We start from the raw sequence: 24,604 nt of genomic DNA, 5'->3' as shown, positions 1-24,604 counted from the left end.
GGGGATGAGTTTACCCAGGATTATATATATATATATATATATATATATATATTTGTGGACGATAGAACTACTAATTATGTTCGTATTTTAGTGCAAAACCAGTAATAAAAAGAGCTGCGGAAAACCTCTTCCAGACTGTCAGGAACATCCCATTGTTAACAGATATACTTTGTTTGACCTGATTAAACCCATTTAAAAACTACCGTAATTCCAGGACTATAAGCAGCTACTTTTTCCCCCACACACTTTGAACCCTGCAGCTTAAACAAAAATAATGTCTAGATTTTTATGGGGTTACAAGCTTCATGCCACCGATGCGTTCATCAGGTGAATCACATAACTCAGACCTTTCCCTTTAAATTAGGTGGGTGTGGCTTATGTTCGGGCACTCAATAGTCCAGAAATTACAGTAGACAGCCAATCGATGGCTCAGAAATCCTTCAGTGCAGCTTTTAAAAATAAGAAGTGGAACACTGGAGGCCACGCCCACGTCCCTCCAACCCGGTTCTGGGTCGGCTCCACCCTCCAGGCTGGTTTGTTTTCACGACACGAGCACAGAGTGGGTTGAAACAGGATGCTGGTGTTTTATTTAAAGGGACGTGAAGTAGGTTATGGTTGCAGTACACATCAGCTGAAGCTCGATGGATCAGATTATTACTCGTCAGGACAGTTCCGACCACGTCACTTCACAGCTCGCCTCGTCGGTGTGGCGGTACGTACGCCGGCGGCACGTGTCAAAAACAGGAACCGGTTGGACGAGCGTCGCGGAGGATGCATCAGCACTAAGAGGTGTTTTCCAGATGGATTTAGTGTTAAAACACGCCGCCGTGTGGAACTGAACGGTTTACCTGACGTCCCGGCTCTCCCGCCCACACGGGACAACGTACCCGCTCACGGCGAACCTGAAGGAGCAGGAAACACTTCACCACCGCGCCACCGCCGCCTCCCAGCTGCGTTAGAACATTCAGAAGTACTGGAGATGTATTGCTACACAGTGTTACTCCTTCGAGTTAATATATTCATATATATATATTTGGAATATAAGATAGAAATGCGTATTAAGCTCAGTTTGAGGATATATTCGTGGTTCTTCTCGGTGACGCACAAAGTATTTACAGATGACGGCGTCGGTGCAGCTTGAAGGTGGGTGATGAGGATGAGGAGGGGTGCCGTGATGAAGATGAGGAAGAGTGTTTTTTTCCCAGCTTTCACAGTAGAGCAGAGCGGCAGCTGCTCAGCAGGTGAAGTTCCACTGGAGTCCAGCGCCTCCTGCTCAGAGTTCACGTTTCAGTGTGATCGGAGTCGTGAAGCTAAACCAGACGCGAACAATCAGGTTCGTTTTCCGTCTGCACCAAAAAAATATTCACGATTTCTGCACAAAAAAAAAAGAAAAATAAAGTTAAAAAACTGAATAAGAATGAAGTAAAAATAAAAAAAAATCTTTTAACTGCTTGTTCATCAGTTTCTCTGCTCCGTGTTTTATCATTTAGAAAGGAAATGTGTGAACAAAGCAGTTTAAATAAGTTCAGAACGATTCAGTCTGAGCGGCGATTCGAGGGTCTTTATCCTGTTTAAAACTACGTCAGATTGGGGTAACTATCTTTGTGCACTAGGTGGCAGCAGTGAGTCATTACGTTCGAATCAGTCTTTTCTCCTGAATACATGAAGAGGTTGGTGACTCGCTGCACCACCTGCTGGTACTGAGCGGTATTACAGAGCTTAATATCTTTGAATGACTTAAGTTTTTTTTAAGTAAAAACATGAGGACCGATACTCATTAAAAATATTTAGTGTCACAAATCCCTCGACAGTCAAACTAAAAAAAGACTTAAAAGACTCAGTTGTTTTTTTAAGTGTCACAACAATTTGACATGGACAAAATATTTATAAAATAAGTAAAAGTACGTATGTAGATGTGAAGGAATTACGTCTCATTTAAATCGTGTGTCGGCCATCAACACGCATCATTATGACCCGAGTGAGACGGAACCCGGTTTGAATCCCAGCTGTTCCTCTAACAGCAATTAGTGGCCTTCAACTGAAAACATATATTTTATATGATCTAATACTTTTATGAATATTTGGAAACTCAGATTTTAATTGAATAAATAATTAAATAAAAACCGGCTCCAGATATTTTACGTCAAATGTTCTAAATCTTAAATTCAAGCAACTTCCGCCGTTTCTAAAAACTAAAACGTGAAAAACAAAAGAATAAAAAAGAAAAGTGGAAGATGAAGGAAATGATTTAAACGAACTGGTTTGTTCTTTTGTTACTTTTCATTGTTTTTGAGCAGAAAACAAACATCTGGTAGTTTTTGTTGCAGACGGAAAAATAAAGTTTGATGTTGCGGCTCTACATCCGTTTGCTTTGGATCCGTCGGCTAAAGGAGGAGCAGAGCGAGGGTTCTCTCTCTGGGGCAGATCGATATTTACAGCCTGGTCCTGCTCCCGCTGCTCTGGTCAGAGGTCAGAGGTCAGGGGTCAGAGGTCAGAGGTCGGGGAAGCGGCTCGGATCCTCTTTGTACTCGGCCGGGATGAAGAAGAGCGACGCGTCGAAGTCGTCGTAGCGAAACTCCTGGAAGGTGACGGTGGCCGTGATGGTGGGAAACACCGGGATGTCTGCAGGAAGACGGTTCATATACTCAAGTACAGATACTTCACCCAGTTTGTAACTTAAACAGAGTACTACAAGTACTAAAACTTTCACAAGAATAAACTAGAAGTTAAATTGTCTTTTGATCTGCTACCAAATCTCTCAAAGAAAATCACCTCATGAAATAAAACCTATTACTTTGCTTCAGTCACTGGTAAAATGATTTAGTACTCAATAGAAAGTATTCAGAGTATTAGTTACTTTGATCGTTTACAAACACGGAGTCAATGCCTGATATTTTCACAACAGTACTTTTACTTGAGTTTACTTGAATTCTGAGATCATCTTTACTGAAACATGAGTACTTCTTTGCACACGAGTAATCATTTTCAGCGAAGATACTCAAAGTGGATCGTTAAGACAATAAATGGACTCATGGTAATATTAAATGTAATGTAATGTACAAACGCTACGATACTTTAAACTTTAACAGAAATGTGGTTAAACAGTGTTCTCCAGGACAGCTACAGGTTCTGGTCGGGTTTTTAACATCTGCTGTGAAGAGGAAATGTTGAGGAAGAAGGTCACCAGTTAACAAGGAAACCAGTTCATTCTAAACACCGGTGGTATCTGGCTGGGAGACCGGGTTTTAAAGATGGACGAGACGCCGTCTGACTCATCTGTGTCGTGATGCGTCACATTGTCCACTGGCCTCAGCTCGCTGGGAACCTCGAGGAGGAACCAGGAAAGTACCTGGTACCACGAGAGTACCTGGTACCACGAGAGTACCTGGTACCAGGTACCGACACTAGTGGAAAGTGCAGTAAGAGTTTCTCTCGCTCTGCAGTACAGAGCAGCGACGTTAACTCTGGGCTGACTCACACGTACCGAGTTTGACGGGGAAACCTGGAGGCAGCTTCATCTGGACGAACTCTCTCAGTTTGTTGAAGTGTTTGAACGGAGCGATGACTTCCAGCACATTCAGTAACCTGCAGACGGAGGACAGGAAGTCACATGACACAGAGATTCACATGAACAAGAGACCCACTCTGGAAGCCCCGATGTTCCACCGAGCTGTTCACAGATGTTCTCCAGGTATGAGGAGGAGAATAGGAGTTTATTTTTCTTAATCGTTAGAGACTATCCCACACTGCTCTCATATATTACATTATTTACTCATGTTTTCATTCTGCTGCAGCAACATTTAGTTTGAACTCAACATCTTTCACACCAGTTAGTCAACTGAAGTGAGTTTCCAGCAGGTGAAACCAGTCGCTGGGTTGGTTCAGGAAGGAAGTCAGTGTCCAACAGTGAATTCTGACTTTTTCAGGTGTTGATGAGGCGTCAAGCTCTGATCATGAAAGTTCAGTCCAGTGTTACACAGCTCCATGAAGCCTCAACAGATGAACAGAAACCCTTCACCCCCCCCCCCCCCCCACGGAAACAGATGTAAGGATGTACTTACGACTCGATGCCCAGAGGGAAATCTTGGCTCATGGCCACCGTGGCCTTGAAGTTCTTCTTGCTCTCCTTACACAGCAGCTCCCTGCCGAGGTGAGGCGGCCTACACACACACACACACACACACACACACACACACACACACACACACACACACACACACACACACACACACACACACACACACACACACACACACACACACACACACACACACACACACACACACACACACACACACACACACACACACACACACACACACACACACACACACACACACACACACACACACACACACACACACACACACACACTTCAGGAAGTGCTGCAGGACTGATCTGCTCATTAAGCTGCTGATTGGTGCTGACAGGATACTTACTTGCCGTGCTCTGCGGTGATGTACTCCTCCCAGGAGATGGTGTTTGGAGCAGGAGCTGTGAGCGACTGTCTCCTCACCGGCTGCAGGAGGAGGAGGAGGAGGAGGTGAAGGCTCAGACACAAACAGACGACCACAGACAGACAGAAGCTCACCTCGAAGTTCTGCTCGGTGATGCTGCCTCCTTTGCTCAGACTCTCCATGATGGCTTTGTTCCTCAGGATGTCCTCCTCGCTCAGGTGCTCACGCCGCTTCCTGGACTCCAGGACCAAACCGTTCACTGCATAGAAGTCTGCCAGAAAGTTCCCCACCCTCTCCTGCACACCAACACACACCGTTCTCAACATCTCCATCTTTCTCGTCACCATTTTGTCCTGTAGTTCATCAAGTTGTGTAGTTTCGTGTCTCCATCTTCATCGTTTGAATCATGTTGGAAGTTTTCAATGACTTTATGATTCTCTGGTCATTTTGCGAGTTGCTGTGAATTTGATCTAAATTTGTAATCCCATTGATTACTTGTAATGAAACCTTCTGGTGGATTTTATGAATCTTGGTTTATCTTTATCTATACATGTGATCATTTTGGGTTTCAGAGTCTCTGTTGCTCATTTTGTGTCTCTGCATTGATCTAATTGTTTAATGTTTGTCAGTTTGTGATCATTTTCTGGAGTTTTGATGGTTTGGGCTCTTATTGTTATAAATATGATCATAGTTTCCACTTCATTGAGTGTCTAAGTGTTTGTTTCCTCGGTTTGATTCTCTGAGAGGTTTTCTTTACTGTTATTTTAGTCATTCTGTGTAAATTAGTTGGACTTCTCAGTAGTTTTTTGAGCTGCTTTTCTAGCCTTCAAGGGAGACTCTGTATTTTTGTAGTTATCTGAACATTATTTGTGGAGTTTGATGATTTTCTAAACATCATTGTGATTTATTTATTTCCTGAGTGTGGCGCTGCAGATCTTTCTCTCATGTTTTGGTTTGTCACTGGTTAGTTTTCATTTCTTCGTGGTTGATTTGTGGATTAATTTCTGTCTTTCTGTGACCAGTTCCTATATGTGTTGGGTAGAAGTGTATTTCCTCCTCTTACAGTAGTTTCAGAGTACTTTTTGTTTTGGCTGCTCGGTCATATTTGGGTTGTGCTGTAGTTTCGGGTTGGTGTTGGCGGTGCGTTCACGGTCTCTGTTCATGCTGGCGTCGCTGAGCCTTACGGTTTTGTCTTCTCTGAAGAGCCAGCCGATCTGACTGCGGGAGAAGGAGATGGACTTGGTGGACAGAGTAGCGGAGTAGACGTCGCTGCTCATCAGAATATCCACTTCCTCTTCGGTCTCCATCTCCGACTCCTGAGGACGGGATCAAACCGCCGTCAGTTCCGGCGGCGGCGAGCAGGACCGAGCCGAGCCCGCCGGCCCACTCACCTCGTGGTGTATTCTTTGGTACACTTTGCCTTCGTTGTCGAGGACCACGAAGGACTGCGAGGGTGCCGCGTCGCCGTTGAAGATGAAGCTGAGATCTCCGCGCTGACACTTCATGTCGGTGAAGTCGATGAGCGTGGTGTCGAGTCTAAATCCAGACGGAGAGTCCACACGGTCACGGCCCACTTCTAAAAACAAGTTCCTGACCTGAATCCAGCGCCTGACGTCTCACCTGATGTTGATGCCCTGCTTGTAGATCTTACAGGCGTCAGACGGCAGCATCCGGGACAGCAAAGGCACTGGAACACACACATATTTCACTGTACACACACACACACACTTGTAAACACACACAAATACCCCCTATACCTGATTGACCTGCGTAAAAAGGGGTAAAACCTATTTAATCCTATCCCGTCTCCAATATTCAATACTCATCTTTTGTAATTGTGTTTCTGTATTGAAAATAGTTTTATATAGTAAAATGTATACAGTACAAATATACTAGACTATCAAAAACATATTTAATATATACACACATAAGACATGTATATATATATAAAGAATATATTTAAGGTGTGTTTTCATACAGACAAGCAACGACATAAAAATACACCATATAGAATCCTCCTCGACCTTCATCCCTGTACTTGTTAACAATGATCGGAACGTCAGAAACTTTATCCAGTAATTCTGTAGTAAAAAAGCCTTTTCAACTCTTTTCTTGTGTTTGTGCAGTTTTGTGTTGCAGTAGAGACTCACCCCAGCTCTGGAAGTCCCAGTGAAACTCCAGATAAAAGTCCCCGAGCTGCAGATAAACACAAACATGTGAAGGTTGAGAAACACGAAGGCCTGAAGTTTTAGTTTTCCGGAGGAGTGGATCCTCACCTCCCGCAGAGCCTTCAGTAACTTGGGCCTCTTGTCCTCCACGCTCTCCCTCGACTGCTGCTTCAACTTACGCAGAATGGCAGTGACTGTGGAGGAACAGAAAGGAGAGGAATCAGCTTCCGCTCCGACTGCTTTCAGGAGGAACTTCATCAGCAACGATAAACTTTCATTAAACTCTGAGGTGGAGGTCAAATCGTCATTAAAGTGAACAACTTTGTTGTCTTAATTTAAAGCAATAACACAAAGGTTTTAACAAAACTCGGAATCCCGACCTCAAGGTGAGAGTGGGAAGTAAAACTTGATGAACTGGGATTTCCGAGGATAACTGGAACACACCGCACATTTGACAGTTGGCTGACTGATTTCAAACTGTCGTGAAAAGTAGGGTGGTGGGGGGTGAAAACTTCCCAGAAGGAAAGTGGGACGATTCCCAGAGCTGCAGAAGACACTGAGACGTCTCAACACGACAGCAGTTTTAACGACGGACAGTGAACAACTGGATATGTTCACAGGTCTTATAAATTACATCGACCTCACAAGGTGTATTCCCAGTTGTTAGATGTTGTAATGCTCCCCAACTGGGAAATGGGACTTTACAAGTTCCCAGCTGATTGGAATCCTGAAGACAAGACGATGGACCTCAGCTCTTCCCTCACATTCGTCCTGCTGTGGAAAACAATTCTAACGCTGTTTCTTTATGACGTGTTTGTGGAGGTGAAGCGGCAGTGATGGCATCAGCTGGAGGTGTGTGAACACCCCCCCCCCCCCCCCCCCCCAGGTGGAGCTCTGAATGTCCTCCTGTCTCAGATGTGTCCTGGTTTTCTCAGTTAACCACAAGGAACTCTATGCTTGGTCGTACACAGCGTTGTGGTTGGTTGCTCATTTTCCTTTTAACCTGCCGTGTGTCCTTGTGTGTCCCTCCAGGCTGCCCCCCACCCCCCACCTGAGCGAGGTGACCTTCTGGAAGCGAAGCTCCCGGTCCCCGAGCAGGAGAGCCGAGGCGAATACCAAAGAGACTCAGGGTCATTTTTCCCGGCCTCACAGCCTCCATCTCAAGCTGAGGGAGAGGAGGATGCTGGGAGCGCAGACAGACAGACAGACAGACAGACAGACAGACAGACAGACAGACAGACAGACAGACAGACAGACAGACAGACAGACAGACAGACAGACAGACAGACAGACAGACAGACAGACAGACAGACAGACAGACAGACAGACAGACAGAGTGAAATGCTCGGCTCAGCCACAGAAACCTGCGCAGGATTTAGAGCGGCTGGACGTCACATGTCGCAGCAGCGGCTCAGCTCGCGGCGTCCTCGCGCTAAGCCGACAGTCCGGCTGCTTTCCAGCACATCTGCACCGTCAACACACAAATCCACTTTCAGCCCCGAAAGCCGGCGGGAAGCACTTCAACCGACTCTCACACACACCCCACGGACTCCACTTTAACTCTAACAGCTGGCAGGAGGGGCGGGGCTTAAAGGACAACACACAACTTCCTCAGAAAAGAAAAAACTAATTCCATCAACGACAGCTCAAGGCCGTTTCTCAATACGCGTATTCGTCTATACTTGTGAAACGTCGTCAGTCAGACATCGAATACTGATCCAATTCAAAGTACGCGTCTCGTCGAGTACACATGAAATACCTGGACGTGTTCTCGCTCTGCCCACATCGTCCAGGACCCATCGAGACCGGACTTGTGTGGACTTGGGAAGCCAAATTATCCACAATGCATTTGAAAAAATATTTCGACGGTCTATACTTCCAAGTTTTTTTTATTTTAATTACAGAGTTAAAGTTGAGGAAGATTCTGAGGCCCCGTTTCCACGACAACGCTTCAAGTGAAATTGCCTCGATTTAGCTTTTGTTTTTTCATGAAAGTTTCATGTGTTCATGGCAACGTTTTGAAAACGACGTCCGTTTACTCTGGCAGAAAAGCTGAAAACAATGTAGTTCTCATGTTGGTCCACTAGTGGGTGCTGTTTTAGTACTGAAAGCACACAGAGAACAATGAGCTCTAAACATTAACACTGGGAGAACCCGGACATCGTAATACAGCGTGCTAGAGATGAACATCAACAACTAAAACTAGATCCGACATGTTTTATTTGTTCCCCTGAGGACTCTGGGAGACGAAGTTTAAGACTGAAACCGTCGAAAACTCAAATCAAACCGAGTTTAAAAGCGAGTTTCAGTGTAAAACAGAGAGACGCAGTAAAAACGACTCACTCATCTGCCTGTCGCCGTAGCTGATGGCCTCGGCCAGAGGACTCCAGCCCTGAGCGTTCTTGATCTTCACAGGTGCATTGTGGGCCAGCAGCAGGAGCGCGCACTCTGATTGGACAACAGAAGCAACACAAACAAATGAGTCCAGAGGTCAGGAGTAACTTTATTACTTCATCTCTGATCAAACTCACATTTCTGGAACGATTCAAAACAAATTCATTCTAAATCACGTCCAAGTTACTGAAGACGTGGCAGCGGCTTTAAAAAGTAATGATTAAAGTTACTCATTACTGTAGATTAAAAGTAACTTGGTATTTTTAATAAAATACCTTGTGCTTCTTTGTAATATTTTTCAAAGTCTCATTTAAAAGTATTTTACTAATTAATGTATAAAACTAACTATGGCTTTAGTCATTAAACAGTTACTAGTAACTTTAGAGTTAAATACTAGTTACTGAGGTATGTTTTGGTAATGTAACTAATGGTTTCGTTACTATTTTAAGTAGTAGTTACTTTCCTCATTGCTGAAAATGAAAGGTTTTCTAAGTAATCGAAGGTAAATAGTAACTTCTTTTAGGAGTGGAGTTACTCTGAAAGGTATTTCAACTGTTACTACTTGATTAGTAATTTAGTGTTGATAGTAATGGATTACAGTTACTGGATTATTGTAGTATTCGCTGGTCTGTCAGCCTAATGTGTAATATAAAGGTTTTCATTCAGTTTTTAATGATTAGAAATCGGGGATTACCTTTGTGGCCAAGCATCACAGCCAGGTGAAGAGGTGTGTTACCTGGAGACAAAGAAAGAAAAAACACTTTTCAGAGAGTCAACAAGATCAACACAGTAAAACAACAAACTAATATGAGATCAAATCATCGTCAAAAAAGACTAAAATCTTTTAAAAAGAGCTGAAAGACAAATATCTGTAGGGGAATGAATGAAGCTAAGGAGCAGGTAAAGAACGATAAGGAAGTTTAAAAATAGGAACTGAGAGGAAAGATTCTGATTAAACTGATAAACGACGCTAAGAAATTAAAAATGTTGTGATTATAATCTGCAAAATTGAGATTAAAGTTGATACTTTTGTGTTCAAAGACAAAAGGTTTATTACAAAAACATTAGAAATGAAAAGATCAAGATCAAAGATGAAACACTAACATTAAAAACAAGACAAACAAACAAAGGAAGGAATTAAAATCTGGGAGATTTAGATTTGAAATAAAGGTGAAATGTTGAGATTAACAAGAGAGAAAGTCAGGATTAAAATGTCATTACATTAAAAAATGTAAGTTTTTAACATTCAAATATAAATATAAGTTAAGGATTTAACGGTGAGACTAATTTCAGGCTTAAAATCGAAATTTTGATATCAGTTCAGTAATAAAATTGAGAAAAAATAAAGATTTTATGGTAATAGCAAGATAAATAAGATGTTAAAACTTCAGTACTAATAAATATAAATACTAGAAGATGTCAGGATTTAGGACCATATGTAAGGATGCTGAGAAGATTTCACTTAAACTAATCAAAACTTAAAACCAGAATTACATTCAAAGATGAAACAATAAACGTCCCTGTGGATTATTGATTTATTAGTGTCTGGAGCCTTTAATCGATCCACAGATCGTCTTATTTGCGCAGCGCAATCGGTAAATCGCGCAAATCGCCCCAAAGCGTTTAATCACCGTGCACGTCTTTCTGGGAGATGCTGTGGGTCCTGATGAGGGAGGACAGCCTCCGGACGTCCCCCCGGAACACGCACTCGTGCACGGGGAAGTGCGTCTCCTCCGGGCCGCCGCCGGAGCCGCCGGAGCTCAGGATGATCGGGTTCTTGTTGTCATCGTTCACCACCGGCGGATTGCCGTTGATGCTGTTGAGCTGCTGCGGCGTCTTGGCCGCCCTCTGGAACGCCCGGTTGGACCTGAAGTGGAGCCCGGTTCCGTTGGGGATGGTTCCGGCGGACGCGTCCTCGTACGTGTCCAGGCAGTCGTCGTTCTTGTTGGGCTTGTTGTGGTCCTTCCTCGCGGTGCGGATCTTCTCACCTGTCATGATGCCCGCCGCTCGTTCAGCTGGTTTTACCGGAGAAGTGAGCCGAATTCAGTCCGCATCAGCCGGGACGACAGATTAAATCCCGTTGATTTCCTGTAATAACGTGATTTTAAACCCGGCCGGGAGTTTTGGTTTTTTTCCCTCGGGTCTCTCCGGAGCTCTTTGATTCCACCTGCCGCCGGCTCAGCCAGCGTTAGCTTCCGGCTAACTAGCCCGCAATTACAAACGACTGTGGTGGGCGCGGCGAGCGAAACACAAACTAGCGCCACACATAACAGAAAAAAAGACGATAAACCGACAAACTGAGGTAAAAGCGAGCAGACGACGAGCGGCTACATGATGGTTAATCCGGCAGCGGCCGCCCGGGGAGTCATTTTTCTAAAGCCGAGCGGGGCGCTTCGTGCTGCGGTTAAAATCCAAGCGGAGGACAGACACTTAGCATCTCGTTAGCAACATTAGCTGGACGGAAGTCTCGCGAGAGAATCCGACCACACGCCCGTGCTTTTCTTCTTCTCTGGATTAACAAGAGATTCAAATCTGCTTTGCACAAACAGCGCCACCAATGGATTGGATCGGTTGGAGAGCGTTCTCTTTGTTTTTTCTTCTTCAAACAAACATAAATACTTACGGAAGAGTTTTAGGGCCACTGAAGAAAAAAAAAATTCGGAGGCTAAAAAAAAAAAAAAAAAAAACTTCGTAGGCTCAAAAAAAGTCGAAAATCAAATTCGAGATTTTTTTTTCTCACGGTGGAAAAAAAAGTCCGTCCCTCCACATGCCAGCGCGTGTGACTGCTCCTCAAAATGCATCAGGCGGTTTAATGAAGTGATGAAAAGATGCTTCAGGACAGACTCTAGCTCATAAACACGGTGCAGTTATCATCAGTATCAGGACCAGAAGAGTCAGAGCAGCCTGCTGCTCGAGTACGAAGGACAAAGGCACGGATCCCGGGCTGCTGATTTAAATGTTCTTATTAATCAAGGAAATCCTGTGTAAAATCACACGTCCATTAGCAGTAAGCAACCCGAAATAGTCAGAATTAAGTGATTTAATGTGAATTCACATCTACGGGCAAATGATGAGGGATGGACAGACGATGAGGGATGGACAGACGAAGAGGGATGGACAGACGAAGAGGGATGGATAGACGGTCTCTCCGTGAAAAATAAAAAATCTCGAATATGATTTTCGACTTTCTTTGTGGCCATGAAAGTTTTGGGGTTTTTTTAGCCTCCGAATATTTTTTTTTCTTCAGTGGCCCTAAAACTCTTCCGTAAATACAAAAACTTGTATTTTAGAAATAATCTAGTAAGTACTGCTTCTAAATGTAATTCAGTTTAACTCTCCGTGTAACAGTGGCAACTGAAAGATTCGTTCTTGTCATGTTAATTTCCAGTCTAATTACTTTTTGATTGCTAATTGTAATCCTTCATTTGATTTTAGGTCCAACTAGTTTCACGAAATGTATTTCAAATATCTTATTTAGACATATTTATATCAGTACAATATACAACATTGCAATTCAGTTGTATACCATTTCAAAACCAAGGGGTTGTTATTGTCACTGAGGCCAACATACAGAACAGAATAAAATGGGCACTCGGTAGAGCGCAGACCTTCTCCATCGCCACATTTGTTTGTGGGAACCGAGTTCGCATCACTAGCATGATAGCCGTTAGCTCATTTCGATGCTAACTAGCCTGTCAGGTAGCCACATCACAGTGTGAACCACTGAGCAGGGAGAGTCTCCATGGCAACAGACGCTGATCTCCTTTGATCTCCGTATTTTCACAGTTTTTTGCGATGTATTCCGAAACGATGAGCCGACCGACCGACCGACCGACAGACAGACAGACCAATAAACAAACACACCAACAAAAACAAAATCTTCTTGGCAAAAAAATACTTTTGTTGGCAAAGGTAAACATACAAACGTCTGGACCAATCATTAGAGATTTAGACTATATTCAAGAAGATTCAAAGATTGTTATCAATTCCTTCTGTCCTGGTGATTAATTACTATTTCTCATTTTCTCTATCATACTGTGCAAAAGTAAAATATAAGAATATCACATCACTAATGTACAAAAAGGGTAGTAGTGTAACTTCAAATGTAATGCAATAGCTGTTCATGGAGCTGATGTGAAGGTACCCTACAGTGGCTGGGGGGGGGGGGGGGGGGGGGGGGGGGGGGACCACACAGTCCAGCGTCCCGACAGCCTGGTGGGAAAAACAACTCAGTAGAGCGGTACCTTCTCCCCTGAGGGCAGGAGGCTGATGGGAGAGCGGTCGGGGGCGTCAGCAATGATGCTGACAGCTCTGCAGGCGAGGCGGGGGCGGGGGGGTAAATGTCTGAGGGAGGGGAGAAAGGTGCAGGTGACCATGCTGGCTGTGTTTGTGATGCATTGCAGAGGCGGTGCTGCTACCGGACCACACAGTGATGCAGCCTTCTGCCCTGCTGGAATGAACACATGATCGGTGGAAATCCTGGAGATTCACTGCTTTACTGTAATTCTATTCTATATGCGAAGCCTTGTACATGTTAGTATTTTATGTATTTCATTATTGTAACTCATCTGATTCTATTCTATTCTAGTCTATTTTATTTCAGGCCAGAATAGAATAGACTAGAATACAATACAATAGAAACTTTATTGTTATTGTAACCAGTACAAGATTACCTATCTGAGCTTTATAAAATCAATAAAAGTACAATAACAACTGTTAAAATATAAAAATAGAAGAATAAAACAAACAGATACTCATCACTCATACACACAAATAAGAGAACATTCCATTGCAGTGGTCACTTAAACAATATATCACACAACTTTTGTCATGTTCAGCCAAGTGACTGCAGTAGGTTAAAAACTGTTTGTTCTTGTTTTAATGGTCCAGATGCGTTCCTCTTCCGGCCTGTAGGGGGCGCGCGACGCTGTAATGCTGCTTTCCGCTGCCATATAACGGAAAGAAGAAGAAGAAGGGGAAGGTAGCCGTTTGGTGCGGAGCAGTTAGCTCCGAGGCTAACAACAACAAGGACAAGAAAAACAGCAACAAGCGGCGCCTTCCAGCATGTCCGCCTCCAAGAAGGGGAAGAAGGTGGTGAGCCAGGAGGAGCTGCGGCGGCTCATGCGGGAGAAACAGAGGCAGAGCGCGGAGAAGAAGCGCGTGGAGTCTCCGTTCGCCAAGTACAGCAGCGGCGGGCACCTGAGCTGCGGGCTGTGCGGGGTGGCCGTCAAGTCCGAGCTGCTGTGGCCCGCACACGTCCTGGGGAAGCAGCACAAGGAGAAGGTGTCGGATCTGAAGGGGGGCAAGAGCCCGCAGAGCCAGCCGGCGGCCCCGCAGAAGAGGAAAGCCCCACACGCAGAGGACGACGCCGGGAAGAAAGCTCGAGCCGGGGACAACGTCTCCTCCTCCGGGAGGTCTGCGGGTCTCAGCCTGCTGGTCGGGGTGTATGAGGAGGAGGAGGATGAAGAGGAGGAGGCGGCGGCGGTGGCAGGGAGCGCTGACCTTCCTCCTCCTCAGCAGCCTGAAGCTGCGGGACTCCCCGCAGACTTCTTCGACAGCTCCATCCCCGCCACCGTCTCCCACTCCGGATCCATCCAGAAGGCGGAGGCGCCTGCTCCTGCCGCGGACAAGAAGGAGAAGATGGGCGAGGCGTTGCCGGAGGGCTTCTTCGACGACCCTGTGAGGGACGCCAAAGTCCGCAACGTGGACGCGCCCAAGGACCATTTGGACAAGGAGTGGGAGGAGTTCCAGAAGGCGATCCGGCAGGTCAACACCAAGTCCGAGGCCATCGTGGCGGAGGATGACGAGGAGGGCAGGCTGGAGAGGCAGATCGATGAGATCGATGAGCAGATCGAGTGCTACAAGAGGGTGGAGTTGCTGAGGGACCGGAGGGAGGTGGTGGTGAGGAGGAGAGCCTCCAACCGGCAGGAGCAGGAGGAGAACATGGAGACGGAGGAGGAGGAGGAGGACGAAGAGCAGCTGCTGGGACTGCTGTCCCAGGACTGGAGGGCGAAAGGAGCCCTGGCCTGAGGAGGAGGAGGAGGAGGAGGAGGAGGAGGATCCTCATCACATGTTTTTCTATGGTTCAGATTCGTTATTTTTGATTAAAATGTTGAAATGTGACAAGTTCTCGGCTCATCACTGGGAGACTCTGAAGACTTTCAGATGGATCAGAACCAGCAGCAGAGCGAGATCTGGAGATCTCAAGTCTTCTCGTGAAACAAACTTATTAAAGCCACTTTTTACAACCAAAACGTCCTAATGTTCTTCCACATACATCGATAACCGCTGGTGGATCTAGAACCAAAACATCGACCCATTTCCAAACTTTATCGTTTAATATCTGAAATCTTTATATTTAATCTGAAAATATCTGCTGCCGCAGATTCTACACTTCTAGTTGTCCTTCCAAAAGCTCATGTGAAATTAAATGTGAATTAAGTTCATTTCTGCAGTTAAGTTTTATAATCAGTACATTACAGAAATACAACCTAAATAAGTTACAAGGTTTAAAAAATTAATTTTTTAAAATCCGTTTGTTCTGAATTAAAGTGATTTTTATTCTGGTTTATTTGCAGGTTGATTTTTTTTTTCCTTCATGATTGAATGAGAACAAATGAAACCTTTAACTGTGAGTTTATTCATTGGTGCTCAAACAAAACAACATTCATCAAATCCTCCCGTTTGGAGCGGAAACCTCCGATAAATACGCTGCTCATGTCACGTGGGAAAGCAACATGCAAAGCACGAGAGAAGTCTTTACAACGCAGCGATTAGGAAAGTTCCAGCAGCTTCAGAGTGATGCTCAGTGCTTCTTACACTACCTGTTTGTTACACTCCACCCTCCCACACTAATATCTACATCTTCTGCTTATTGCTACATGAAATCACGAGTCCCCGCTTCCTTTCGAGTGATTCCAGAGTTCATAGCCCTTCGAATCTGAAAAACAAACAAAAGACAAAAACAACAAGCAAAGGAACTGCAGAGACAAACGGAGGCTGAATCAGCAGGAGGCGGACCGGTGATCCGATATCTTTGATTTGTTCATACAAGGACTTCTATGTAATCATGAGTGTTCAGTTTGCCCTCAGAGTGGACTGACAGGATCACTGGTGTCTTGCGTACCGATCCAGGTCCTGTAATGTCTGAAAGCACTCCCAGGTGTAATTCAGGATGAGCTGCGGAAGACTGAGCCTATCAGTCAACACTGAGGGCAAAATAAACGCCTTACACAAAAGTCATTCTCCTCAGAGATCAGCCTCGGGGAAACAGATGACACCAGAAATAAAAAATGAAGGAGGGAGACACACAAACCAGAGTTCACCTCAGTAAAGCGTTAAAATGTCCGCCACTCCGTCTCGCATAAGTTAGAAAGTCTAAAACCAAAAGAAGTAGTCGTCTGTAAACATTCATAAAATCTTACACCGAGTGGGATAAATAAGGTTGAGGAGGGGGGGGGGGGGTCCACAGACGGACACACACAGTGGGGGTAACGCAGATTATTAACAGAAATCAAACAATGGGATAAAAATCTTCGTACGGTCGCTCGTGTGATTAAAAACCGAAGTGTGTTGGAGTTGGGGGGGGAAACTGGGGGTTTAAATACTCAGTTCAGTGCAGCAGTCACAGAGAAGGACCCCCCCCCCCCCCCCCCATTTGATGCTCCAATACTGTCCAGCGCTGGGCGGCGGCGGGCTCACAGACCCGCAGCGGCTCGCAGCTCGCTCAGGGAGAGGCGGCGGTCTCCGTCACGGTCGAAGCAGCCGAGGAGCCGATCGCTGGGAGCCGACGGCCCCAGAACTCTGCTCAGGTCCTGCTGGGTCAAACCGGGGGGGTCCGGGCCGGGGGCCGCCCACTGGAACAGCTCCTCCAGATCTGAAACGGTCAGGAAACTGTCAGTGGAGCGCCGCCCTCTGGTGGTCGCAGGTGAATCTGCATGTGGAGACCCGACTCCTCACCTCTCGGCGACGTGATGCCGGGCAGCAGCAGCTTCTGAGGACACCGGGACCCGGCGAGTCGTTTCACGCGGTCCGGACTGAGGAAGCGAGGCCTCCTGCTGGTCAGCGGCGGCGGCGTCACCGGAGGGGAGACCTCTGAGATGGACAGACCAAACAGGTTCAGCCAAGTGACAATGTAAAACGTCTGCAGCGTTTCAGGGGGTCTGTTTACACAACGACTTTCTGAAAACGCCTCGACTCCGTGTAGACGGCGGAAATGTTGTGACTGCACATGCTCACCACAGTCATAGTAACTAGTTCCTCCGCACATGCTCAGTAGAGACAACCAGAACAATGTTTCCTCCGTGGTGTCATGACTCTCAGTCCAAATTGTCCTGGACTTTTATTTTGACAGTCACCATAATAACAATCCAACTTGGTGGTCTGTCCACTAGAACGTCCGTGTTCTCCTGTTGTTCATGTTTAGAGCTCATTGTTCTCTGCTGCATGTGTGTGTGTGTGGTTTCATGACTGAAACTAACAACAGCACCAACTAGTGGACCCACACGAGAACTATATCGTTTTCAGTGTTTCTGCCGTCGCCGTGGAAACGGACGTTGTTTTGAAAGGTTTCTGTGTAAACGCAAAACTCGAGGCCTGGCATGCAAACGACGTCGTTTTGCAGAACGTTGCAGTGAAAACAAAAAACGTTTTCTGAAACAAAACCTCCCAAAAAACGACAAGTTTTCACCCGAAACGTTGTCGTGTGACCGAGGCCGTAAAGAGAAGCCGTTTACCTGCAGCGTCCTCCGCCGATGATTTAACCGTCGTAGCTTCTTTCACCGTCTCGGCCGCCGGACTTCCTCCTCCGGCCGCCTCGGACTGGAACCAGAGGAAGAACTGTGAGCGTGTCGATGTGGGGAGGATAGAGTGTGAGAGGCGCAGGACTCACGGCGGGCTTGGTGCCGTTCTCCAGCGACGCCACCCGGTGGTGAAGGTCGGCCACGGTGGACAGCAGGATGTGGATCTGCTCGTCGGTCCAGGTGTGGTGCTGCTCCTCCGTCCGGTTGGCGTCGCTCAGAGCTTTCCTCAGGTCGGTGACGTCCTGCAGGGGAGACACGGTGGTGAGCGACCGGCAGAGGAACCTACTGAGTGTGTGTGTGTGTGTGTGTGTGTGTGTGTGTGTGTGTGTGTGTGTGTGTGTGTGTGTGTGTGTGTGTGTGTGTTTAAAAAAACACAGCACCCACTAGTGGCCTGACATGAACGCTACAGTGTGTTCACCGTTTCTGAGTTTGGATCAAAACTTTTACTAACTTTTCTAAAACGAAAACTAAAAATCAGCTTTAAGATGGTGTTTGTGTTTGATGTGTGAACCGAGAGGTCCAAACCTGCAAACAGAATATTTCTGACCGTGTTACAGACCGCCAGGGGTCTCCTGCCTGCAGTCATTCTTAATGAAAGCAGAGGAAAGAGGAAATGGACGAGACGATGTCGGACCTGCCGCTCACCGACTCTCTGGAGCTTTGAGGAGTTTCTGCCGTCTCGTGTTCCCAGCAGCAGATATTCTGCTCCAGAAACACGGAGCGGGAAACATCCTGCAGTGGTCTCAGATCTCTGACCCAGTTCCTCTGCAGACTGAAGCCTGCGCGCTCCTGAAATAGATCGCAGCCGTTTCATGTATAATGGATGAAGGCTCAGCGCGAGGATCCAAGAAATGACAGGACCTCCTGAACCCGGCGACTCCTCCCGTGCGAGGCCACGACAGGAAACAGGCTCTTTAACGGGGAGCGGGTTAAAGTTCACGGCGCCTCCTGGTGGGAGTTCATGTCATCGTAGCCCTCAAATCTCACATTGGGGAGTGGAACTTCCTCCAGGACTTCTCACACTGGTCGTTAACTCCGTCACACTGATGAAGGAGGGAAACTGAGAGCGCTCAGAGCGGAGAGGTACCTCAGTGAGCCGTTAACCAGTTTACTCACACGCTCGCGTGAATAATGAAGGAGCGGAAAGAAAAGCCGTCAGACGACGAGGGAAGTTCAGCTGGAGCTCCGACGAGCTGCTGCAGCTGAACGCCGGAGGAAAACTACTGCAATACCACTCACAGGGGATTTGTGCCTGAATACCCCAAAATAAACGAAGAACCGCTCCACAATGAGCACGTCTGTCATGTTATCGATGTATCCTGGACTAAAAACCGCACGATAACAAGGTTCCACTTCACCTGAAGCCAAAATGAAACTTTGGCCTTTTGAGCGCCTGTAAAACCAAAATGAGCTCCTGAGATGTTAAATCAGAGGAAAGTCCGTCACATGCTGAACTGAATCTCATCAGTAACTCTTATCTGCAGTAAAAAGCATTGTGGGTAAATTCCCACCGAAAACTAAAACACAATTCAGCCGGACACGTTTCCTCTCTGATCCATTCAACATCCCAGTGAAGACACAGAACATGAGCAGCTTCCCCGCTCTGCCCTCGAGTCCAGAAAGAGTTTTGTTCAGATTTTCTTTGACTTCACCGTGAAGTGAATTGGAGCAGAGAACTCCAGAGTCCACCCAGGAGGTCTGAACCACTCAGTGTGTCTCCTTCAGGAACATGGAAGGTTTTAAGATCTAGAAGGTTTATTCTGAGTTTATCATTGAGTTTGTCTGCTGATGTGTCGCTTTGCCCTCCAGTCCAGGAGGGGGCGACACTAAGGCGACGAGCTGCCGGTTCTGTTCAGGATTTAGGCTGAGTGACTGTACCGTGGTGGTCTTCTTCTCCTGCTCCTTCCTCTGGCTGCGCATGGCGTCCTGCATGGTCTGCACGTCGTGCTGGACGCTGGTCAGCGTGCTGCCGATGGTGGCGACGCTCTGCAGGCGGAGAAACGCCGGGTGAGATCTCAGATCGACGCGTGCGGTTCCGGTTACCGGCGGCTCATCTCCACGTTACCTTCTGCAGCTCCTCCACGGTGGTCGGCAGGCTGATGAGGTCGGCGGCGGACTTCAGGTTGGCCTTCAGGTGGTTGACAGCAGAGTCCAGGACGCTGATCTGAGGTAAACAAAACTACTCAGCTACTGAACATACTCTGGACTACATGAGGTGGGTTACTCCTTAGAGGGGTGCAAGGCATTGTGGGAAGTCTAGGTATTGTTATACATGCGATTGTATATATGGGCCTGAGAAAAAGTTACTATTGTACACGAATATAAATAAAGTCAGCTCATCAAATACTACACATTGTCCCTGAAATATAAAGTGTGTATTCAGATCCATTCGAAGCCTCGAATCAAAACCTTCAACATGAGAATTTAAAGTCTGCTGCAGCCACTGGAGGTTAGCATGTAGCATGTAGCATGTAGGATTCTGGGTATCCTCTTCCCCTGACCTTCCTGTTCATCTCGGTCAGGTTGGACCAGAGCCTGTTGAGCCCCGCGCCGCCGTTCTCCAGCTCGTCCAGCTTCCTCTGCTTGTTCTTCAGCTCCTCGCTCAGCCTGGCGATCTCGCCGGACGAAGCTTTCTGGCTGCTTTCCACTGGAACACAGACAAGGTGACGGGACGGTCACCGGCAGTTAAACTCAGCTCGTCACAGAGGGGCGGCGTTTTAAACTCTGGTCGTCTCCGCACACACTGACGGCTACGACGCTAACCCAGAGTTAGCAGCTCTGATTCAGAAACTGCAGATAATAATGAAACTTTGTCCGCCGCTGAATAACAGCCCGACTCCAGGAGTCACAATAAAGCAGCTCACAGTCTGCTGTGTGTGTGTGTGTGTGTGTGTGTGTGTGTGTGTGTGTGTGTGTGTGTGTGTGTGTGTGTGTGTGTGTGTGTGTGTCGTACTGCCGTGCAGCTTCTCCTTCAGAGAGTCCAGGTCTTCCTTCAGTGCGATCTGCATCCAGATGAGTCCGGCGCAGGCCATGACGCAGGCAGCGAGGATGATGAAGAGGAAGAGCGGGTAGCACACGTTGCAGCACTGCGTGTAGCTCCTCCTGCACACACACACACACACACACACACACACACACACACACACACACACACACACACACACACACACACACACACACACACACACACACACACACACACACACACACACACACACACACACACACACACACACACACACACACACACACACACACACACACACACACACACACACACACACACACACACACACACACACACACACACACACACACACTATTAATGGAGGGGATGTTTTCCGAGGCCGTCAGGGGAATTCAGACGGTTTCTTGTGAGGAACACGGGCCGCTGCGTCTCGCTCCATCGGATCATATTAGAACACGCTCAGCGATCCGAACGCCTCCAGGAGTAGGTCCGCCGGGCGGGTCCACGTCTCCTCTCGTAGGAAACACATCAACTGATCAGCAGTCAGTCCAAAACCTCACCACCAACGAAAGCAGGAGGTGGAATCATAAACTTCTTGCACTTTGTCGGGTCGTTCTGCTGCGCGACACTTAAACAGGAGCAAATCTGCCGCGTCAGCATTAACTCTGCACCGCCAACACAGCGGCGCCGCTCAAACGCCGGTCTGAGGACTTGGTGCAACACTGGAGCGGCTCAGGAGCGAGTCCCGAGTGAATCCTCCATTAACCCTTTAAAAGGCCCGTCTTATAAACCCTGGATGTTTGTTATATCAGAATAACTTGCAATCATAATTGTCTTTTATCATTTTAGTGCCATTTTGGAAGCAGGAAAAATCTAATTACACGTAATTTGTATTTTACCAACTAAAACCTGATATTTCATGTCTTATAGCTTAAGAATCTTTCTCTCGTCTGAAGATCTGTAAAAGGTTATATTCTCCCCATATAAACTAGTGACTAGTGTAACTGGGATTAGACTGTTCAGATGAACTGTGTTCCAGTTTGAAGGGTGAAACCTGTAACGTGCATGAGGTGACTGGAGACATGCACCGTGTCATGAAGCAGATCCTTCAACCTGCAGAGCCTCGTCTGCTCTGATGATTTCATCTCAAGGTTATTGGAGGAAATGCAGGTTTCTTTGTTGTTGTTGTTGTTGTTTTTTCCACAGTGAAACCTTGAAACACGTGTTGTCTTGACTACTTTACTGCTCTTATCTTTTTATTCTTTTAATTGTTTCAGGTTCAGCACTTCGGCCAGCTGGAATCATTCTGAAGTTCCTCCTGATAATAAAACTGTTTACATTTTGGGGACCCCAGTATTTGTTTTTGTTTGTTGTTGACATTATTACACCAGTGATATTATATTATTACCTTGATATTTGGGTTTTGTGGATTTTTCTTCCCCCATTGGTTGATGTCAATAACCCATTTTTTAATGTTATTGCCCCAGTCTTTGACAGTACTACCCCGGTATTTGTTTTGTTTGTTGACATTGTTACCCCATTAGTTGACATTACTAACCACTTTTTGGACGTTATTATCCAAGTGCTTACAATATTACCCTGGTTATAGACATTATAACCTTGGTGGTTGTTTTGTTCTGACATTATTACCCCATTAGTTAACATTATTACCCCTATTACCCCATTAGTTAACATTACTAAGCCTTTTTTTTAACATTATTACCCCACTAGTTAACATTATTACCCCATTAGTTAACATTATTACCCCATTAGTTAACATTAGTTAACATTATTACCCCAATAGTTAACATTATTACCCCATTAGTTAACATTATTACCCCATTAGTTAACATGAGTTAACATTATTACCCCAATAGTTAACATTATTACGCCATTAGTTAACATTAGTTAACATTATTACCCCATTAGTTAACATTATTACCCCAATAGTTAACATTAGTTAACATTATTACCCCATTAGTAACATTATTACCCCATTAGTTAACATTAGTTAACATTATTACCCCATTAGTTAACATTAGTTAACATTATTACCCCAGTCTTTGACAGTCTTACGCTGGTATTTGGTGCCTGTTGACAATTTTACCTTGACATTTGTTTTTTGTTGACATTGTTACCCCGTTAGTTAACATTGTTACCCCGTTAGTTGACATTGTTACCCCGTTAGTTGACAATACTAACCACCTTCTGGACGTCATTATCCTAGTGTTTTTATTATTACCCTGGTTAGAGACGTTATAACCTTGGTGGTTGTTTTGACATTAATACTCCGTTTGTCCATGTGACGCGCTTTGCACGAGCTCCTGCACTGCGCACATAACGGATTCGTTATTTGCGTGAAGATCTGCTAAACCTCTGACCTTCGATTAGCTGCGGGGTCGATCAAAACCAATTCCCCCGGTATCAGTGACTTATTGATTACTGATCGATGGCCACTCACTTCCCGAAGCCTCCGCCGCCGTTCAGCCCGCTGAAGCCGTCGTCCTCGGAGCTGGACTCGGACTCGGAGTCCGGCGGCTCGGTGCGGAGGAGCCGGTGTCCGGAGCCCTTCTTGGTCTTCTTCCTCTTGCTGTCGCCGAGCCCGATGAGGGCGTTGAGCTCCTTCCTCTTCTTCATCTTCTTCTGGGGGGTCAGCGGACCCGCCGAGCCCGACTTGAACCCGACCAGGTCCAAACTTTGGTCCAGTTTGCTGGATGTAGCCGCCGAGCTCACCTCTCACTCTGCCTGGCAGCCGGCCGGCTGCTTCCTCTCCCCTCCCCTCACACGCAGAGTCGTTTAGCGGAAGGAAAACACGACATTTGACTCGCAAACGATTAAAAACAAACAACTTTTCTCGGCCGACTGCCTTCTCGGACAGCTAACGCTGCTAACGCGGCTAACAGTCCGTCACATCGTCTCACCGCAGGTTGAACCTCCCGCTCCGGAGTCACTCGCTCCGCAGAGGCAACATAAAGTCGTTCAACTGACGAACGAAGCCTTATCTGTGGTAGAAATCTCACGGTTGTGGCTGCAAATTTGTCTCTTTGGTCCGGTTTGTGTTGTTTGGGCCCGGCAGAGCCTCACAGTAAGCTGCGCGCTGATTGGTTAACCAGGCTCGCACTCCTTCCTGTGTTTATTTTAGACGGAGAGTGTGACACCGCCACCTTCTGGACAGAGTTCGAATTACAGCACCAAACATTTCCACCTGCTGGACAGAATCCGTATTACAGGTTCAAACAGCGGCACTGCATCCGGGAGAAACCAACACAAACATGAACACACATCAGACAACAGTCAACAGAAAACAATCAGCAGCAGATATTACAACTGAGAAATGTAACTGGATTAAAATAAAATGTACGTTTTCGTTTTTACATTTGAGCCACTCAAATCCATCTGGAGCCATTACCAATAATTAGGAGATAAAACCAAATTTACATGGAGTTGAAATCGCACGAGTCTATGAAACACAATTTTTAGGAGTTGTGGTAGATGCAAAACTGTGTTGGAAGACACTCAGAGTATATTAAGCACAAATTATCAAAATGTGTTGCTATTCTATGTAAAACTAGAGAAATGTTCGGAAGAAAAATCTTAATCTCCGTCTCCCACTTTTCTAGTTCCATTCATTGTACTGGGATGATGTTTGGGGAAATGTGTATAAAAACAATACAGATTCAGTTATCAAACTACAGAAAAGAGTTGTTAAATTAAAAAATAACGCTATTGTGATGTAATGATAATCAAATTCTCTAAATCAGTTGTTCATATGGTCCTCCACTTCCACACATTTCTTCTTAAATAAACACACGTTCA

General features: G+C 46.1%; 3 protein-coding genes across 5 annotated transcripts; 1 reads left to right on the top strand and 2 right to left on the bottom strand.

Annotated features, from left to right (window-relative positions):
• Positions 1-561: 561 nt before the first annotated feature.
• On the bottom strand, positions 562-11,445 carry LOC308124004 (ankyrin repeat domain-containing protein 13C-like). 3 transcript variants are annotated; one of them, XR_013936271.1, is made up of 14 exons: positions 10,651-11,444; positions 9,714-9,755; positions 8,969-9,073; positions 6,734-6,819; positions 6,608-6,653; positions 6,078-6,144; positions 5,849-5,993; positions 5,642-5,773; positions 4,592-4,753; positions 4,440-4,519; positions 4,062-4,160; positions 3,485-3,585; positions 2,437-2,622; positions 562-1,372 (listed from the first exon to the last, which is right to left on the bottom strand). XR_013936271.1 is itself a non-coding variant. In XM_080486761.1 (13 exons), the coding sequence occupies exons 1-13, from the start codon at positions 11,012-11,014 to the stop codon at positions 2,492-2,494; spliced, it is 1,560 nt and encodes a 519-aa protein (XP_080342887.1). In that variant the 5' UTR covers positions 11,015-11,445; the 3' UTR covers positions 562-2,491. The 3 variants fall into 3 exon arrangements, 2 of the variants coding, with proteins under 2 accessions (XP_080342887.1, XP_080342886.1); XM_080486761.1 differs by having other exon boundaries at positions 562-2,622; positions 10,651-11,445; XM_080486760.1 differs by lacking the exon at positions 562-1,372 and having other exon boundaries at positions 2,373-2,622; positions 4,440-4,753.
• Positions 11,446-13,979: 2,534 nt separating this feature from the next.
• Positions 13,980-15,580, top strand: znf830 (zinc finger protein 830). The gene has a single exon (XM_080472676.1). The coding sequence runs from the start codon at positions 14,084-14,086 to the stop codon at positions 15,047-15,049; it is 966 nt and encodes a 321-aa protein (XP_080328802.1). The 5' UTR covers positions 13,980-14,083; the 3' UTR covers positions 15,050-15,580.
• Positions 15,581-15,639: 59 nt separating this feature from the next.
• On the bottom strand, positions 15,640-23,911 carry efcab14 (EF-hand calcium binding domain 14). The gene is made up of 9 exons (XM_080472666.1): positions 23,250-23,911; positions 20,774-20,922; positions 20,322-20,467; positions 19,886-19,984; positions 19,699-19,806; positions 17,910-18,062; positions 17,755-17,839; positions 16,979-17,113; positions 15,640-16,895 (listed from the first exon to the last, which is right to left on the bottom strand). Exons 1-9 carry the CDS (start codon positions 23,423-23,425, stop codon positions 16,717-16,719), a joined length of 1,230 nt encoding a protein of 409 aa, XP_080328792.1. The 5' UTR covers positions 23,426-23,911; the 3' UTR covers positions 15,640-16,716.
• Positions 23,912-24,604: the final 693 nt, after the last annotated feature.

This window comes from Lipophrys pholis (assembly GCF_963383615.2).
Source record: "Lipophrys pholis genome assembly, chromosome: 1".
Classification (NCBI taxonomy): domain Eukaryota; kingdom Metazoa; phylum Chordata; class Actinopteri; order Blenniiformes; family Blenniidae; genus Lipophrys; species Lipophrys pholis.
The sequence above is the reverse complement of the archived record's forward strand: the minus strand, read 5'-3'. Positions and strand labels throughout refer to the sequence as shown.

What these genes read in the sequence shown, in the direction of transcription:
- LOC308124004 (XM_080486760.1), bottom strand. Translation starts at nt 11,014, where the DNA reads ATGACAGGTGAGAAGATCCGCACCGCGAGGAAGGACCACAACAAGCCC. An exon ending in ACCAAAGAATACACCACGAG is followed by an intron (nt 5,774 to 5,848) that starts GTGAGTGGGCCG and finishes TCCCGTCCTCAG; the next exon opens with GAGTCGGAGATGGAGACCGA. An exon ending in AGGTTTCCCCGTCAAACTCG is followed by an intron (nt 2,623 to 3,484) that starts GTACGTGTGAGT and finishes GTCTTCCTGCAG; the next exon opens with ACATCCCGGTGTTTCCCACC.
- znf830 (XM_080472676.1), top strand. Translation starts at nt 14,084, where the DNA reads ATGTCCGCCTCCAAGAAGGGGAAGAAGGTGGTGAGCCAGGAGGAGCTG.
- efcab14 (XM_080472666.1), bottom strand. Translation starts at nt 23,425, where the DNA reads ATGAAGAAGAGGAAGGAGCTCAACGCCCTCATCGGGCTCGGCGACAGC. An exon ending in TGACCGAGATGAACAGGAAG is followed by an intron (nt 19,985 to 20,321) that starts GTCAGGGGAAGA and finishes TGTTTACCTCAG; the next exon opens with ATCAGCGTCCTGGACTCTGC. An exon ending in ATCGGCGGAGGACGCTGCAG is followed by an intron (nt 17,114 to 17,754) that starts GTAAACGGCTTC and finishes TGTCCATCTCAG; the next exon opens with AGGTCTCCCCTCCGGTGACG.